The sequence below is a fragment of the Hippocampus guttulatus genome, chromosome 14 (assembly GCF_054856545.1).
Source record: "Hippocampus guttulatus isolate MCC_2025c chromosome 14, RoL_Hgut_1.0, whole genome shotgun sequence".
In the NCBI taxonomy this organism is placed as follows: domain Eukaryota; kingdom Metazoa; phylum Chordata; class Actinopteri; order Syngnathiformes; family Syngnathidae; genus Hippocampus; species Hippocampus guttulatus.
Genome location: NC_141274.1, coordinates 17,626,892 through 17,646,203, shown reverse-complemented (window position 1 = coordinate 17,646,203; position 19,312 = coordinate 17,626,892). Strand labels below are relative to the sequence as shown.

Below are 19,312 nucleotides of genomic sequence, written 5' to 3'. Positions count from 1 at the left end.
TGCTCCCTGCGCACTCGACGGAGCGCGCCCCACTATTTGAGAAGCACTGCCTTAACCAGAGCCAACTCATTTCCATCTGAAATTATGAATTTAATTTGTGGGGGGGCAGGAGAATGGGGTTCATTGATAGTGTGACACAGATACATTTAAATAAATAGGTAAGAAACTAATCAAATAAGTCAATTTCAATTCAAATAAGAGGCGACAACATCTGTTTGATCGTCAAATCACATTGGCGTGAGTGTTTTATCAGTCCAATTAAATGATTGCAGTGGAACAAAATAGAGCATGTCATATATCCTATATCAGTGGTCCCCAACTACCGGTTCGCTGCCTGGTTCTGGTCCGCGGGCTACTTGGTACCAGGTTGCTCATACATCTCCTCTCTCTCTCTCTCTCTCTCTCTCTCTCTGTATATATATATATATACATATATATACAGTATATAATGTATATGTATATATGAGGGCGGCCCGGTAGTCCAGTGGTTAGCACGTCAACTTCACAATGCAGAGGTATTTCTGGGAGTTCAATTCCAGCTCCCTGTGTGGAGTTTGCATGTTCTCCCCGGGCCTGCGTGGGTTTCTCCGGGTACTCCGGTTTCCTCCCACGTTCCAAAAACATGGATGGCAGGCCGATTGAACACTCTACACTGTCCCTAGGTGTGAGTGTGGGCGTGGATGGTTGTTCGTCTCTGTGTGCCCTGCGATTGGCTGGCAACCGATTCAGGGTGTCCCCTGCCTACTGCCCGAAGACAGCTGGGATGGGCTCCAGCACCCATTGTGAGGATAAAGCGGTTGGGAAAATGAATGAATGAATATATATATGATAGGGCGGTCCAGTGGTTTGCGCGTCGACCTCACAGTGCAGAGGTTCAATTCCAGCTCCGGCCTCCCTGTGTGGAGTTTGCATGTTCTCCCTGTGTGGGTTTTCTCTGGGTACTCCGCTTTCCTCCCACATTCCAAAAACATGCGTGGCAGTCTGATTGAACACTCAAAATTGTCCCTAGATAGATATGAGTGTGAGCACGGATGGTTGTTCGTCTCTGCGTGCCCTGCGATTGGCTGTCAAACGGTTCAGGGTGTCCCCATTCTACTGCCCGAAGACGGCTGGGTTAGATAGGCTCCAGCACCCCCTGCGGCCCTTGTGAGGGTAAAGCGGATCGGAAATGGATGGATATATATGATAAATATGTAAAATGTCCTTTTTACAGGTGACCAGGATTCTGCACAATCAAATTACGCAAAATGCTGCCCCAAGACTTGAAGCAGATCAGAGTGCTGATACTCAATGACAAAGAAAATTTAGAGAGGACCCTATTCAGACTTGATCAAGGTAAACTTTGCTGTCATTTAAAATTCAAATTATCTATTCATATTCCAGTTATTGGCATTAAAACGGCATTGCTTTAAAAAAAAGAGATAAATCACACACTAAAAGCCTCACAACATTGCAACAGTTTTTTTCTATAACAAACATAAGATCAGCAACCCTATGAACTTTTGAATATTAAAAATTGTTAATAGCAAGAAAAAAATATATTTTCATGCAATCTAGACCTCACCAAATGTACCTAATGACATTGTGACTATGGTTAGATCTTGGATTTACACTGGTTCAAGTGATAAACAGTGATCCCTCGCTATTTCGCAGTTCGTTTATCGTGGATTCGGTGCTTCGCGGATTTTTTCAAACATATTCATTAAAAAAAAATATATATATATATATATATATATTTTTTCCATATACATGGAGTACAGTACTGTATATGTTGCTCTATGTGACTCGCTGTTGTTTTGCAGCTTCTCCTGGACTGTTTGCAGACTTTTTGCGGACATAAAAAAAAAAAAAAATTTAACCTGTTAATTGGATTTTCATTTATCGCGGGTGGTTTTGGTCCCCATTAACCGCGATAAACGAGGGATTACTGTAGTTCAGATTTTTTTTTTTGCTCTTTAGTGGCGTGCATCATGGCAGCCTCACAAAACAAAAACAAAACAAAACAACCCCCCCCCCCCCCCCCCCCCCCCGCTTGGAATCGTGTATCTGCAGATCAGAATCAGAATTCTTCCAAATCTGGCCAACTAAGCTGTGTATGTTTTTTTCAGTCTTTTTGTCCACTACAAGTTTTCTCTCCCTAGCAAAACGCTTGTGAGATGTGAGATTGTTATTTGCATATGTACGTGTAGTTTGTCATGTATTCTGTGAACGTAACACGTCCTCATCCGTGATTTGAAGTGTACATGTCGATGGGCTAGGCGATTATAGAAAAAACAAAGTCACATAATTTTGATTGATATTGAAATCATGAAATCATGGATCGGTTCACAGCCGTGTGTGAAGCGGGTGGGGTGAGAATCGGCGCCTCCAAATCTGAGATTGTGGTTCTCAGTCAGAAAAGACTTGAGTGCCTTATCCATGTCGGGCTTGAGATCTGCCCCAAGTGGTGGAGTTAAAGTATATTCGGCTTTAGTTCACAAGTAAGGAGACCATGGAGCCGGAGATCTGCAGGTGGATTGGTGCAGCGGTGGCAATATTGCGGATATTATCGGTCAGTCATGGTCAAAAGGGACCTGAGCCAGAGGGCAAAGCTATCGATTTACCAGTCGATTTACGTTCCTATCCTTTCAGAGAGTTAATATATTTTTACTTCCTCAGGTTTTGAGCTCCAGTTCCGTCTGGGTCCAAGTCTTCAGGGCAGGAGAGTTACAGTGCAAACCAACTACCCGCCTGAAGGACAGCGGTTTGAACGAAACACTTTCCGTGTTTTAACCTGGAACAACCCAACAGGACGTGAGGATGACTCTGATAAGTTTTGCCTTCTGGATATCAAGGTGGCCGGTTCTTATCAGTACTGCTTTGGATTTGGGTAAGATTCCACTGTAAATTAACTCTCAGAATACAAATGATGCATTTTATTCATGACTAAATTGCAGTATCAGTTGTTTACCATCCTGATCAACTTTTAGCCAATAATTTGGGGCAAATGATTGATGATTGATTAGGCATGGAAAAATCCTTATTCCATTGGATCCGCCGAGTGACCCATATAAATAGTTGACCATATTTGACCTTAATTTTGTTATTAAAAGTGTGTGTGTGTGTGTGTGTGTGTGTGTGTGTGTGTGTGTGTGTGTGTGTGTGTGTGTGTGTGTGTGTGTGTGTGAGAGTGCGAAAATTTGAAACCTGGGGCAGTCTGCTGAAGAATGATGAGATAACAATGAGTCTTTTGGTGGTACGGCGTGTAATTAATTGCATATACAGTAGATTGCCGCCCTAATTAGTCGCGCCCATCACTCCACAATTCCGCAATCGCAACATTTACCGCTGATTTCGAAGTCCTCCATGGAAATCAAAGCAGTCCACGTAATATACTGAAGGGCAAAGTGAAGAATATTACTTGTTCATTTAATTTTCATCCTGGCAGCTAAACGTTGTGGTCTGATAGACGGGGTCGAAGGCTACGTTCACACTGCGGGGTGTGATCCCCAATTCCCAGCCGCTATGCTAATACATGCCAATTAAAAATTGTGAGATCTTGCACAGGCGGTCTGGTGGTCCTGTGGTTGGCGTGTTGGGTTCTGTGTCAGGGATGAGATTTTTCCGCTTTTTGGCGGAATTCCGCTTTTTTTCCAGTCAAAATGTACCTATTTTATATTGTTCCAAATCCGTAAAAAAAATCAGGGGGTGGGGGGGGGGGGGGGGGGGGGGTCCGGACTTGTCTTCGGCAGATTCGGGGCTCGTAATGTTTACAAGTAACATTTGTAAGCATCCATTTTGAATCCCGTTTTTTTATCGCGAAGCGTTAGTTTGTCGTTACTTCCTATGTGGGCTAAAACCAATGTCTTACTTGTTGTGATTGGTCGCCATATTGGCAAACGCAAATCGCAACCAATCCGTGTTCGCACTCCTAAACCCCTTTCTCGCGAATGCCGAATGTTATCGAGACTCGCGACGAAGCTAAAGTGCGTCAGACAGATGCGGATCTGAAAAACACGTTTCGATGGGACTGGTTGGATAGAAAGCTGACGGTGTCCCCAGTAGGAAACAGTAAAGCGGAACCATTGTGCTTGTGTCGGGTTTCGTGAAAAAGCTCGATGTCGCCGGTAAAGCTCTGTGTACAGTGTGTGACGATGTCATTCTATACGGATCGAGAGGATGGAAAGCTTTACAGAGTCACGCAAGCTCGGTGAAACACCGAAAACAGACATTTCTACTGAAAAGTAACGACTCAATCTCAAGCGCTTTTCGACAGCCTGGAGCATGTGTAAAACCAAGAGGAGTTGGCTAAAAAGAGAGTGGAAAAAGACGGAGAGGACCAATAAGCTTTTAGCGCTTGCTAAAAAGCTTAAAATGAAGAGAAAATAAAGTATTCTACCTCATGAAAATGTATATTGTATATACTGTAAATAGACATCCACTTTATATAATAAAATACATTCATAACTCATATATAGTAAACAGTGTGGGACTTCACTATCACTGTATGAGGTAAGAATCAACAGCTTTTTATCACATTTACACAACACTTTATGAATACAAGTAATGAACAAATCTTAAATATGGCAGGGAATGTGTTTCCTTTTTTAGTTTTGATTTTGAGCAGCAAATTTGAAGTTACATGTTGGTGCTCACCAGGAATGCATCAGCAAAATTGCAGAAATTTTCACTTGAAAGATTAGTGCACAATCTTGGGATTTTTTTCTGTTAAAGTTTCAAATAGTGTGTAAATTGAATACACTTCATCTTCAGCATGTTTAGTGCCACTTTTGTAAGTGGCCCCGCCCCCGTCCCGGCCACGCCCCCTTCCGCTTTTTTCATCACTAGCCACTCTCATCCCTGCTGTGTAGAGTTTGCATGTTCTCTCCAGGCCTGCGTGGATTTTCTCCGGGCTACCGAGTCATCTTCCAATTAATTAAAAAAACTTGAATTTTGCATTTCTCCCCCCAAAGCAATTAAATGGCCGTCATTTATAAGCAGATAAAACTGCGACAATATAACAAATACAGTAATTGGTTTTCTTTCAGTGTGTTTTCTCCTCCGAAATTCCAAAAACATGCGTGGCAATTTAATGGAACACTAACTTACTAACTAACTTACTAACTTACTTACCAGGTTGCTCATACATCTCCTCTCCCTCTCTCTCTCTCTCTCTCTCTCTGTATATATATATATACACATATATATACAGTATATAATGTATATGTATATATGAGGGCGGCCCGGTAGTCCAGTGGTTAGCACGTCAACTTCACAGTGTAGAGGTATTTCTGGGAGTTCAATTCCAGCTCCCTGTGTGGAGTTTGCATGTTCTCCCCGGGCCTGCGTGGGTTTCTCCGGGTACTCCGGTTTCCTCCCACGTTCCAAAAACATGGATGGCAGGCCGATTGAACACTCTACACTGTCCCTAGGTGTGAGTGTGAGTGCGTATGGTTGTTCGTCTCTGTGTGCCCTGCGATTGGCTGGCAACTGGTTCAGGGTGTCCCCCCCTACTGCCCAAAGACGGCTCCGATAGGCTCCAGCACCCCTGCGACCCTTGTAAGGATAAAGCCGATCAGAAAATGGATGGATGGAGATCTTGGACAATTTTTAAATGCAAGCCCGACATTTTTTTAGAACTCAAATAGTAGCTGGGTCAGGGGAAATGACCATTCATTGACATTTGTTGGTTAGTTTGATTTTATGAATAGTGCAGACTAAGTCAAACAGATTTTATGAAATGAACATTCATGTTTGTCTGACAGGGGTACAGATTTCACTGGGTTACACAATGTGTTCAGCAATGATGCGAACATACTGGGACAAAAGAAAATCTCTGCTGTCATCAAAAAAATATATTGTCTACATTTTATAAATTGGTGGTGACTACAGCGTATGCAAGCTGCTGCTCATTATCTATTCTTGTTTCTTCTTTCCCACAAGTCAATGAATAGTGTGCTTCTTCACAAAATGGAATGTTTTTTTTGTACATCACATATTTTTTCCTCTCATACCACTGAAGCGCTGAAGCAATGAATCGTAAATATGAAGCTTTACTGGCATCAATTTGTGCCAGTTACCTCTTGATGTTTTAAGAATTTATGGAGGTTACACTCTAAAAGAAAAATACCCTCCCCCCCCACAGAGATGCAGAGAAATCTGGAGGAGGCTACTTTGTTGTCAACCCAATTCTTCGTGTTGGATCAGAGAACCGCGTCCTCCCATTAGACTGCATCAGCATTCAGACCTATTTATCCAAGTGTTTGGGTCACCTAGATGACTGGCCAGCCCGATTGCAAGTTGCAAAGGAGTCAGGTATGTGTGTGATGTCTTTTTAAGCAGAACATTTTACCCATTACAGTATGATACTTGAACTCCTCCACTTGGGGCAGGATCTCATCCCCAACGTAGAAAGAGCACTCCACCCTTTTCCGACTGATTTGGAAGTGCCGATTTTGATTCCAACCGCTTCACACTAGGGTGCGAAGTGCTCCAGTGAGAGTTGGAGATCGCCGTGGTGCAAAATGTAAACCATATCATCTGCTAAGAGCAGAGACACAATACTGAGCCCACCAAACTGGACCCGCTGATTGCCTTGGCTGTGCCTACAAATTCTGTCCGTAAAGGTTCCGAACAGAATGGGTGACATAGAGGAGCCTTGGTGGAGTCCAGACCAAAAGCAGCATGAGAAAAAAGCTAACAGACGAAGGTCCCATACTACAGGGCCAGGCAAAATGATCTGACACATTTGTCGGTTAAATAAAATAAAGAAACCAAAAAAGTGTCTTTATTTTTGAAAAGTACATATAATGCCATTCTTTTTCATTATGTTTTAAAAATTAAGTGGAGTTTCGGCGGTGCAAGGTCGGCCGGTTGATTTTCGTTTCAATGCAGAGACCAGTAGCTCTGAAGTTGGTAACCCAAGATCGTGTTTTGAGCTGGTATGGGATCATGTCTACCAAAATTGAAGTGCAAATGAAACGCTCGTTGTGTTGCAGTTACAGATTCGTTTGTTTTGATAAACGTTTCCACAATGAAAGTGTAATGCTCACCAGTCCAATTCATGGCAGCAACTGAAAAAGAAACGAAAAACAATGGCATTATAAAGAAACAAAGCAAAATGGCATTATATGAAAAAAAAGACATGTACTTTTTGAAAATAAAAACTTTTTTTGTTTCTTTGCTTTATTTCCCTTTTATTTAACATAAGAAAACACGAATAATGTGTGGTGACTTTAACATTGACTTATGAAACCCAAATGGACACAAAAAAACAACTGACTTTATAAATACTATGTACAGCAACAGCCTTTTCCCAGTAATCCTGAAAGCTAGATGAATAACAGTTGACACGGCCACATTAATAGATAACATATTTATAAATAAGATTGATCATAAAATGAAAAGTGGACTTCTTTGATATAAGTGACCATCTACCTGTCTTTGCAGTTTTTCATAATTATTTTGATAGAAAAACAAAGTCAACAACTCACATATCAGAAATAAGACTAAGAACCCAACGCTCCATGGATGCTTTTAAGCAAGACCTAGAAAAACAAAACTGGATCGAGGTCTACTCAAACGAAGACCCAAATACAACGTTTGATGTATTTCAGTCTACCATAATCTCCCTATTTGATAAACATTTTCCATTAACTAAAGTCTCCAAAAAGTATAAAGACCCAAGTAAGCCATGGGTAACTAAAGGCATAGAAAACGCATGTAAAAAGAAAAACAATTTATATAAATTGTTTATAAAAATGAGAACTGAAGAGGCAGACAAAAATATATAAGAGCTATAAAAATAAACTAGTAAATATTATAAGAACCAGTAAGAGAGACCATTATCATGTGCTATTAGAGCAGAATAAAAGTAACACACAAGAAATATGGAAAATACTTAATCAAGTAATCAGAAATAGTCCTAAAAAAATGGATTATCCAGAGTATTTTATCAAAGGCAAAAATACTATTCTGGAAAAAACTGCAGAAATAGCAACTGAATTTAATGAGTATTTTGTCAACATCGGCAGTAACCTAGCAAAACAAATTCCTGATTCAACAAACTTTGAAATAGATAGATACGTAGAAAAAAACTCCTCCACGATGTTCCTTACTGCTGGAAAACAAGAAGTATCAAATATTGTAAGAACGTTTAAAAATAAAAAGTCAATTGATTGCTTTAATATTGATATGACAATAATAAAACAGATTATAGAATTTGTAGTGCGACCTTTCACGCACATATGCAACCTGTTATTCAAAGCTGGTATCTTTCCATCAAAAATGAAAATTGCTGAAGTTATTCCAATTTATAAAAGTGGAGAAAGACATTTGTTTACAAATTATAGACCAATATCACTACTCCCACAATTCTCAAAAATATTAGAAAAACTATTCTCTAGCAGACTTGATAGCTTTATACAAAAACATGCGCTGTTAAGTGAGAATCAATATGGCTTCAGGGAAAAACGGACCACCTCAATGGCAGTTATGGAGTTTGTGGAAGCAATAGCCACTAATATAGACAACAAAGAATTTACTGTTGGGGTTTTCCTAGATCTAAAAAAAGCTTTTGACACAATAGATAACAGTATATTATTGAAAAAACTAGAAATATATGGCATTAGAGGTGTAGCTTATAAATGGATAAAAAGTTATTTAGAAAACAGATATCAGTATGTGCAGCTCAACAATATAAAAACGAATCAACTGAAAATCACTCATGGAGTTCCTCAGGGGTCAGTGCTTGGTCCAAAACTATCCATCTTATATATAAATGATATCTGCAAAGTCTCAGAACAATTTAAATGTGTCCTATTTGCTTATGATACAACTTTCTACTGTTCTGGAATAAATCTGAAACAGCTCCTGACAACTGTAGAAAATGAATTAAACAAATTAAAAACCTGGTTCGACAGAAATAAATTGTCACTTAAGTTGAAAAAATCTAAGGTAATTGTTTTTGGCACAAGACCAATCAAACACCAAGCTAAAATTATGGTAAACTCAATTGAGATAGAAAGAGCGTATGAAACCAAGTTTCTCGGATTAGTAATAGACTCAAAACTATGTTGGAAGCCACATATCGATAACGTAAAAAGAAAAATAGCCAAAACCATAGAGATCCTCTACAAAACCAAGGAAGTGCTAAATAAGAGATCTTTGCACACATTATACTCTTCATTATTATTACCATATATGACCTACTGTGTGGAAATATGGGGAAATGCCTGTAAAACAAACACACTCCCTATTCTAAAACTACAAAAAAAAGCAATTTGAATTATTAATAGATCAAAATATACGGAACCCACAAATCCAATATTTATCAAATTAAATACAATGAAATTTTATGACCCCTCCGTGAGCCGTCACCTTACCGTGATGGAGGGGTTTGTGTGTCCCAATGATCCTAGGAGCTAAGTTGTCTGGGGCTTTATGCCCCTGGCAGGGTCACCCATGGCAAACAGGTCCTAGGTGAGGGACCAGACAAAGCACGGCTCACAAGCCCCTTATGATAAATAAAATCAATGGCACTCAGTTTCCCTTGCCCGGACGCGGGTCACCGGGGCCCCTCCTCTGGAGCCAGGCCTAGAGGTGGGGCTCGATGGCGAGCGCCTGGTGGCCGGACCTACACCCATGGGCCCGGCCGGGCTCAGCCCGAAAAGGCAACATGGGTCCCCCTTCTCATGGTCTCACCAACCGTGGGAGGGGTCAAAGGAGTCAGGTGCAATGCGAGCTGGGCGGCAGCCAAAGGCGGGAACCCTGGCGGTCCGATCCTCGGCTGCAGAAGCTAGCTCTTGGGACATGGAATGTCACCTCTCTGGCAGGGAAGGAGCCCGAGCTGGTGTGTGAGGCAGAGAAGTTCCGACTGGATATAGTCGGACTTGTCTCCACACACAGCCTGGGTTCTGGTACCAGTTCTCTCGAGAGGGGTTGGACTCTCTTCCACTCTGGAGTTGCTCACGGTGAGAGGCGCAGAGCAGGTGTGGGCATGCTCATTGCCCCCCGGCTCAGTGCCTGTACATTGGGGTTCACACCGGTAGACGAGAGGGTTGCCTCCCTCCGCCTTCAGGTGGGGGGATGGGTCCTGACTGTTGTTTGTGCATATGCACCAAACAGCAGCTCAGCATACCCACCCTTTTTGGAGTCCTTGGAGGGTGTGCTGGAGAGTACTCCTGCTGGGGACTCCCTTGTTCTACTGGGGGACTTCAATGCTCACGTGGGCAATGACAGTGAGACCTGGAGGGGCGTGATTGGGAGGAACGGCCCCCCCGATCAGCACTCGAGCAGTGTTTTGTTCTTGGACTTCTGTGCTCGTCACGGACTGTCCATAACAACACCTTGTTCAAACATAAGGGTGTCCATATATGCACTTGGCACCAGGACACCCTGGGCCGTAGTTCAATGATCGACTTTGTGGTTGTATCATCGGATTTGCGGCCGCATGTTTTGGACACTCGGGTGAAGAGAGGGGCGAAGCTGTCAACTGATCAACACCTGGTGGTGAGTAGGCTCCAATGGTGGGGGAAGATGCCGGTCTGTCCTGGCAGACCCAAATGTATTGTGAGGGTTTGTTGGGAGCGGCTGGCAGAATCCCCTGTCAGAAGGAGTTTCAACTCCCACCTCCGACAGAGCTTTTCCCATGTTCCGGGGGAGGTGGGGGATATTGAGTCCGAGTGGACCATGATCCGTGCCTCTATTGTTGAGGTGGCCAATCTGAGTTGTGGCCGTAAGGTGGTTGGTGCCTGTCGTGGCGGCAACCCCCGTACTCGCTGGTGAACACCAGCAGTGAGGGATGCCGTCAAGCTGAAGAAGGAGTCCTATTGAGCCTTTATGGCCTGTGGGAGCCCAGAGGCAGCTGACGGGTATCGACTGGCCAAGCGGAACGCAGCTTCGGTGGTCGCTGAGGCAAAAACCTGAGCGTGGGAAGAGTTCGGTGAGGCCATGGAAGCCGACTTCCGGACGGCTTCGAGGAAATTCTGGTCCACCATCCGACGTCTCAGGAGGGGGAAGCAGTGCACCACTAACACTGTGTACAGTGGGGATGGGGCGCTGCTGACTTCGACTCGGGACGTCGTGAACCGGTGGGCAGAGTACTTCGAAGACCTCCTCAACTCCACCAACACGTCTTCCTTGGAGGAAGCAGAGTCTGAGGACCCTGAGGTGGGCTCCCCTATCTCTGTGGTTGAAGTCACCGATGTGGTTAAAAAGCTCCTCGGTGGCAAGGCCCCAGGGGTGGATGAGATCCGCCCGGAGTTCCTCAAGGCTCTGGATGTTGTGGGGCTGTCCTGGTTGACACACCTCTGCAACATCGCGTGGTCAACGGGGAGAGTGCCTCTGGATTGGCAGACCGGGTGGTGGTCCCTCTTTTTAAAAAGGGGGACCGGAGGGTGTGTTCCAACTACAGAGGGATCACACTCCTCAGCCTCCCTGGTAAGATCTATTCGGGGGTGCTGGAGAGGAGGGTCCGTCAGGAAGTCGAGCCTCAGATTGAGGAGGAGCAGTGTGGTTTTCGTCCCGGCCGTGGAACAGTGGACCCAGCTCTACACCCTTAGCAGGGTTCTCGAGGGTATGTGGGAATTCGCCCAACCAGTCTACATGTGTTTTGTGGACTTGGAGAAGGCGTTTGACCGTGACCTTTGGGGAGTTCTGTGGGGGGTGCTTCCTATACTATACCACCGATGTCAGAGTTTCGTTCGCATTGCCGGCAGTAAGTCGGAATCGTTTCCAGTGAGGGTAGGACTCCGGCAAGGCTGCCCTTTGTCGCCGATTCTGTTCATAACCTTTATGGACAGAATTTCTAGGCGCAGCCGAAGCGTTGAGGGGGTCCGTTTTGGTGGCCTCAGTATTGCATCCCTGCTTTTTGCAGAAGATGTGGTGCTGTTGGCTCCATCAAACAGGGCTCTCCAACTCTCACTGGAGCGTTTCGCAGCCAAGTGTGAAGCGATTGGGATGAAAATCAACACCTCCAAATCTGAAACCATGGTCCTCAGTCGGAAAAGGGTGGAGTGTCCCCTCCGGGTCGGGGGGGAGATCTTGCCCCAAGTGTAGTATTAAGTATCTTGCGGTCTTGTTCACGAGCGAGGGCAGGAGGGAGCGAGAGATTGACAGGCGAATCGGTGCAGCGTCTGCTGTGATGCGGACGTTGTATCGGTCTGTCGTGGTGAAGAAGGAGCTGAGCCAAAGGGCGAAGCTCTCAATTTACCGGTTGATCTACGTTCCAACCCTCATCTATGGTCACGAGCTATGGGTCGTGACCGAAAGAACAAGATCCCGGATACAAGTGGCCGAAATGAGTTTTCTCCCTTCAAGATAAGGTGAGAAGCTCGGTCATCCGGGAGGAGCTCAGAGTCGAGCCGCTTCTCCTCCACATCGAGAGGAGCCAGATGAGGTGACTTGGGCATCTGATTCGGATGCCTCCTGAACGCCTCCCTGGTGAGGTGTCCCACCGGGAGGAGACCCCGAGGAAGACCCAGGACACGCTGGAGAGACTATGTCACCCAGCTGGCCTGGGAACGCCTCGGGATCCCCTGGGGAGAGCTGGAAGAAGTAGCTAGGGAGAGGGAAGTCTGGGCTTCCCTAAAGCTGTTGCCCCCGCGACCCGGCCCCAGATAAGCGGTAGAAGATGGATGGATGGATGGAAATTTTATGACCTGGTTGACTTTAAAATCGCCAAATTAATGTAAAAATCACGCAATAACCTGCTCTGTCAAAACATTCTGAAGTTTTTCGAAATTCGAGAAAGCTGCTATGATTTAAGAGGTACCATCTTATTCAAAAAACTCAAAACAAGAACGAACATCAAGCAAAGAAGTGTTGAAAAGGACCTGAAAATGAGTAAATCGCTTTCTGAGTTCAAAAACAAATTCAAAAAAATAGTACAAACAACCTACATCAATCAGAGTTAAGGTGATAAATTCTAAACATTAATTAAATATAATAATAAATCAGAACTAAGTTGATAAATAGAGAACGGTACTGCAATATCCATTATGAATACAAGAGAAAATTGACACAAGAGTGCCAGGGTGTGTATGTATAAAATCCCGATACAAACCAAAAGTTGTAAAAATATCACGGTTAAGGGTAAAGCATGAGCCTTAATGGAGACTTCTTTCTTCTTACTTTCTTTCTTTTCTGATTGATATAAAAATGATCTATTTAGATATAAACACATAACACGGGGTAGGACTAGATACGTTTTTTACTTCTTCCTACTCCCTTGAACATAATAATTGTGTTGAATGATGACTGATTTCTCTTTCCTTTTTACTATTTTACTTACCTTACTTTCTGTCAAATTATTACTGTGTATGTTTTATGTTCCATAAACAAACGAAACAAAACATATAAATGTGTCAGATCACTTTGCCTGACCCTGTATTAATAATAGTCTGTCAATTAATCTTGAATGCATGTGAAGTTCCTGGCGGTTTCATAAAGATGAAGAGAGTTTTACAATTAACTTTCTGCTTGAATTCACACTATGAAGTGTGAATTCAAGCACAACCATAAGTGAATGAGGATGACCTCATTCACTTATGGTTGTCATCACTGGATAATAATAATAATAATAATAATAATAATACAGCGATAATAATATCCACCTTTCCATTCATTTCTTTTCCATCCAATTGGAATACTGTATCCCAATCCCATTGGAATATCTATCTAAACACGTCTATCTGACACGTGTAAGACAATAGATGTCATTTCTGCTTCTTACCTTCAACCACCAATAAAAGACATTACATTCCTGTTTTCCACCACACTAATAAAGTAGTTGGTTTCTTGTTCACTCAAAAAGTGCACTTCTGTTTGGGTCTGAGTTTCAACATGTTTGTTTACCTATACTTGTATATTTCCAGTGCATTGTGCGTCAGATGCCGTACATGTACAAGTAGTTTCTGTACTCAAAAGACCGAGATTGCTTGCTGACAGAACATGCGCAGAAAGCAACCAAATGTCCCGTTCATCAGAGATATTCCAATACGCTTTTATACAAACCCAATTACACTGAAGACAGGTCTGGACTGCAGGCAGGCCAATCGAGTACCCACACTGTCTTACTACAAAGCCATACTGTTGTAACATGTACAGAATCTGGTTTGGTGTGTTGGTGAAATAAGCGGTCCATGAAAAAGACGTGGCAGCAGATGTTTTTCCACAACTGTGTGTAACATTCCACATTAATGGTGCCTTCACAGATGTGTAAGTTACCCATGCCATTTGAATGAACACAGCCCCATACAACCACATCACGTTGCCCTCCACAACAGTCCGGATGGTTCTTTTCCTCTTTGACCCAGAGGACACAACGTTCACAATTTCCAAAACCAATTTGAAACATGGACTCCACACTTTTGCACTTTATATCAGTCTATAATCTTGGGCCCAGAGAAATGATAAATGGCTTTTGCTTTGTACAGTACAGCTTTAAGTTGCACTTACGGATGTAGCGTCAAACTGTATTGACTGACATTGTTTTTCTGAAGTGTTCATGAGCCTATGTGGTGATGTCCTTGATGTTAGTGTTTTATGCAGTGGCACCTGAGGACACAGAAGGTCCCAGGCATTCGGTGTTGGTGCTGGTGTTCGGCATTGCTGCTTACAGTACAGCTTGCAGTAATTTCTTCAGATTCTGTGAACATTTTGATGATATTATGGACTGCAGAAGATGAAATCCCTAAATTCCTTGCAATTGTACGTTGAGGAACATTGCCCTTTAACTGTTTGACTGTTTTCTCATGCAGTTGTTCACAAAGAGGTGAACTTCGCCCCATCTTTGCTTGTGAATGACTGACCAATTCAGGCAATGGACTTTTTAAAATATAATGTTTCGTATCATATAATATGATCACATAGCACTACACTGGCACAGGAAGGAGTCACAAGTGCCTTTCCTGCACAATGCTGAAGTGGGGCGCGATGGCTCCCCTCCATTCGTGAACATGCATCTTAGACAAACATACCGATAATTTTTTTGTTCGTTAAAAATTGTACTTTTTTTTTTTGTTAGTTGAACTAATGAAATTAAGGGTAAAATGTGTAAAATAACATTAACGTTAACATTAATGTTAAGGTTAGCTGTTATTGGTGCTGCAGTTTTAAAAATTCAGTCCCAGGGCTCGACACCATCTCTACTGAAATCAAAGATTGACTTGTTGATCTCTTGTGTCATGCTCATTATTTAATGTCAAACCTAAATTTGTTCAGTTTACAGCAAAAAAAGGAACTGGCCTCACTTTTCCATTGTTTATGTAGAGCAGTGACTGTTGCTTGTTACCTGGAAAATTGATTCATTTTCACCCCTGCTTTTGATGTGTTGCTGTTTTGTTTTCCGGAAGTGTGGCAGTCAAGCTATACAATGTGATATGTGAGCGATGTATATGTTTATTTTATTTTCTAGGGTACAACATGATCCATTTCACGCCTATGCAGACGCTAGGAGAATCCAGGTCATGTTACTCCTTGGCAGACCAGCTTACCTTTAGCCCTGAGTTCAGCCCTGATGGCCAAAACTATAGCTGGACAGATGTGGGGGCATTGGTGGAGAAGTTGAAGAAAGATTGGAACATACTGTGTATAACTGATGTGGTGTACAACCACACTGGTAGGTAACTAAATATGTGTTAATGTGTGTTATATACGGTTTGGTCCGGAAGTATTTAGACTCTGCCATAGTTTTTGTGATTTTGTCTCAATACACAATCACAAGGGTTTTATTGTAAAATGAATCAATTATCAATTGATGGGTAGAAAAGTCCATAGTAGTCTAAAGAAGGTGGGCATATCTTTGTCAAAATCTACAGCCGAGAGACTTTTTGAATACATTGGGTTAAATATGATGCAAACCATTTGAAAAACACAGGAAAGGCATACTGGAGCAGAACAGCATTTTTTTTAAAGCCTCCCATTGAAGGAATTTTTCTGACAGATGAATTCAAGATCAACTTGTATCGCTCTTTGTAAATTTGCTTTCTTCCAGAATAATTAACCATCTCTAAATATTCAGATTGTTTATTGATTGTGGTCATGGAAATAAGATTTGTCACAAAAAGCGTTATATAAAAGATATAACATGCAATTTTAGGAATACATTTCATTCCAATCATTGCCAAATGGCCAAAGTGATCGAAAACTTTAAAATCACGCAGGAATAATTCATTTAACAAAGAGGATTTGATTTTCATGCAAGATGGTGCTCCTCCACGTTTTGCTCTTGGTGTTTGTGAATGGCAGAATGCTCACTTCCCTGGGGAATGGCCAGGTCATCATGGTCGACATGTTTGGCCTGCCAAAAGTCCTGACTTTACACCCTGCAACTTTTCACTTCGGGGGTTGGTTCAAGGAGCAAGTCTACTTACCAAATTGACAACTTTGGAAAAACTTGAAGGACGAAATATTTTGTCTTTCATTCCATAAGACTTCTTCGTGAAATCTGTTAATGCGGTTCCTAATCGGCTTGAGAAGCTGATGGCAAATGTTGGCGCCCATTTCTTGACATTAGTGATAGTTCAGAAATAAATTACAAATTACTTTTCAATTACCCTGTATATCTCAAGTGTATTTAAATAGCTCTTAAGGACAAAAGATTCACAAGCCCACCTTTTATCAAGAATAACAACACCCCCCTTATCTAACTCCGCCCTCTATATCTACATTCTATGAACAGACTTGCGCTGGGAACAAAAATAGGGCCCTATGTCTCTGTGTGAAGGAAGTGTTCCACTGCGCGAGCCAATTGATGATGATTTAGGTCACAGTTTATTTTTCTATTTTCAGCCGCTAATAGCAAGTGGATCCGAGAGCATCCAGAATGTGGTTACAACCTGGTGAACTCTCCTCATCTACGTCCAGCCTGGGTCTTGGACAGAGCTCTCTGGCATTTAACCACTAGAATCGTAGACGGACGGTACAAGGACAATGGCCTTTCTGCGAATATCACCAATAAAAATCAACTGAATGTAAGTGCATTATTGCTTTTAACACTTTGTTTTAGATTGTTGTCAAACTTAAGAGGAAACATATTGGCACTTCAGTGGTTATCCCTCTTTCGACAGCTAAATTTGCATTCACCTCTGGTGAATTCCGTTGATTGGGTGCACCTATCTATATAAGGTCCATAGTTGACCGCACATGTCGGAGCACAAAAATCATGAAGTCAGAGGAGTTTTCTGCTGACCTCTGAAACAGAATTGTTTAGAGCAGTGTTTCTCAAATAGTGGGGCGCGCTGGGGGGGGGGGGGGTTTGCGTCAAGGGGGGCGGGTTTGACCTTGGGGAACATGCTTTTTTTAATTTTTTTACTGTCCTAAAATAACGTGCAGTTGCACCTCCACTACGTTAGGGAGCAGTGGCGCTCTCATTGGCAGCGTTTGCGCACGGAGCATTCTCAGGGAGGAAATATGACGAGGCATATGTAGCGCTTGGCTTCAATGTGACTGCGGTGGCAGACGAGTAAAGATCGATGTGCTTACTGTGTTTAAAAATTTTGGTAGCGGACAGCATGAAGCCAAATAAATTAAGGCATCACTTAAAGACATTACACCCCAATCACGCTGATAAGGTGCTTGAGGGAAATGCTGGGTGTAAAATCTATTGAGTGAAAAATCGAGAGGCGAGTGTTGCAAAGAATCGCACATGTGATGCGTATGGGAAATGAAAGACTAACAAAAGCGATGGTATTAGGGTGGTGGGAGGAACTGGAAGGAAGAGGGAAGATGATGGGATGCAAAAGGAAGACAGTGTTGTACTGGAAGAGAGTAATGAGGAACGCAGGAATGGACTGGACGGAGGTGGAGAGATTAACGAGTGACAGAGAAGGATGGAAGCGGAGAGTGAGTGAGCGTATGGATCACCTGTATAAATGGGAAAATCAGAAGGGTCACAGATATGAGGTGGGAAGGAACGAGGAAATACTGGAGAGGAATGCTAGGAGGGTGAATGATGGGTTGGTATGTAGGTACGAGGGGTGCGGAAAAGTGTGCAGGAGTAGAGCTGGTCTAACCATGCACGAAAAGCGGATGCACCGCAGGAATGATGAACAGGTGAAGTTTGAGTGTGGGAAATGTGGGAGGATGTTTGGGTCGAAAGGGAATAAGATAAGTCACGAAAGGAGTTGTACAGGAGGAGCGTATGAGGAGAAGGGAGAGAAGAGACAGTGTGGAGGGTGTGAGGAGAAGGGAGAGAAGAGACAGTGTGGAGGGTGTGAAAGGTGGGTGACAAAAGCAAACTATGCCAGACACGTGAGAGGGTGTGAAAGAGTGGAAAGAGAGAATGAGGAGGAGAGGGGAGGAGGGAGAAGGGATGAAGCGGGTGTGACGCGTGGAGGGGGAATCGGGGGAGGACGAAGAGCAATTGGGGAGGAGGGGGGTCGTGGAGGGAGAAGGGTGGCTTGCGGGAGGTGTGGGAAGGAATTGTTGGCGTGGAACCTCGCAAGGCACCAGCGGGACTCGTGCCAGGTGTGGGACCCGGGAGGGGGGGCAAGTCCCTGACGGAGGCCGACTGCCCAGGATCGGAGACAGGAGTAGCCTCGCGTGGTGGGTTGCCTCCAAGTGGCGCGAGGGGGGAACACCGGGGCTCTTGGGCCCCAGACGCGGCTAAATGCACACCAGCCGGCGGGGAAGGAGGTGGGGTCTCACCGTAAGGTGAGGCGCCCAGGGCGCGCCCCGCCGGAACGGAGGGGAGTGGGAGGAAACTCTTTGCGTGTCAGTGCAAATCCACCTCTTCTGTCCACCATGCAGGAAAGATGAATGTTGCTAACTTGAGGACCACTCTTGGCATTGTTGCAAGTCTCTTTTTTCAAGAATAGTCACTACAGGCATCACTAAATATAGGGACAATGTAGCTTAGTTGACAACACTACATACCGTACACACGCATGCACATGAAAATAAAAGCTCCGCCTGTTCTCCTTTTTTTTTTCCTCACGGTGAACAGATCAGATGTTACCTGCGAGTTGTACATTGCCTTGGTTTTTTGCAAAATACATGAGCCTTCGGCGTACATTTTAGATGTATTGCTGTGCGTCTACACAGAATAAGAAAGGTAAACCAGTCATTGTAGAATCATTACACAATTCTGGGTGACCTTTTTTTTTTTTTAGCTTCCACTTGAAAAGCACTCCGCATACAGTGGAACCTCAAGTTATGACCATCCCTTTTTACAAACAATTAAAGTTACGCACAAAATATTGGGAGAAAAATGATCACATTTACATATTATTTTTGATATACTCAGTTCAACTCAACTTTATTCATGGAGCACTTTATAACAACCATTGCTGCATATAAAGTGCTGCAGATGAAGTAGAAATAAATCATCCAA

The 19,312-nt window shown here is 43.3% G+C and overlaps 1 protein-coding gene across 2 annotated transcripts in view; it reads left to right on the top strand.

Annotated features, from left to right (window-relative positions):
• The window catches only part of LOC147195560 (glycogen debranching enzyme-like), an 85,136-nt gene that overhangs the window by 1,850 nt on the left and 63,974 nt on the right, over positions 1 to 19,312 (top strand). For both annotated transcript variants that reach the window (XM_086128442.1, XM_086128443.1), the window contains exons 2-6: positions 1,214 to 1,335; positions 2,659 to 2,869; positions 6,125 to 6,294; positions 15,395 to 15,598; positions 16,771 to 16,952. In XM_086128442.1, the coding sequence (XP_085984568.1) occupies positions 1,248 to 1,335; positions 2,659 to 2,869; positions 6,125 to 6,294; positions 15,395 to 15,598; positions 16,771 to 16,952 (855 nt within the window). In that variant the 5' untranslated portion in view covers positions 1,214 to 1,247. The remainder of the gene's footprint in view (positions 1 to 1,213; positions 1,336 to 2,658; positions 2,870 to 6,124; positions 6,295 to 15,394; positions 15,599 to 16,770; positions 16,953 to 19,312) is intronic.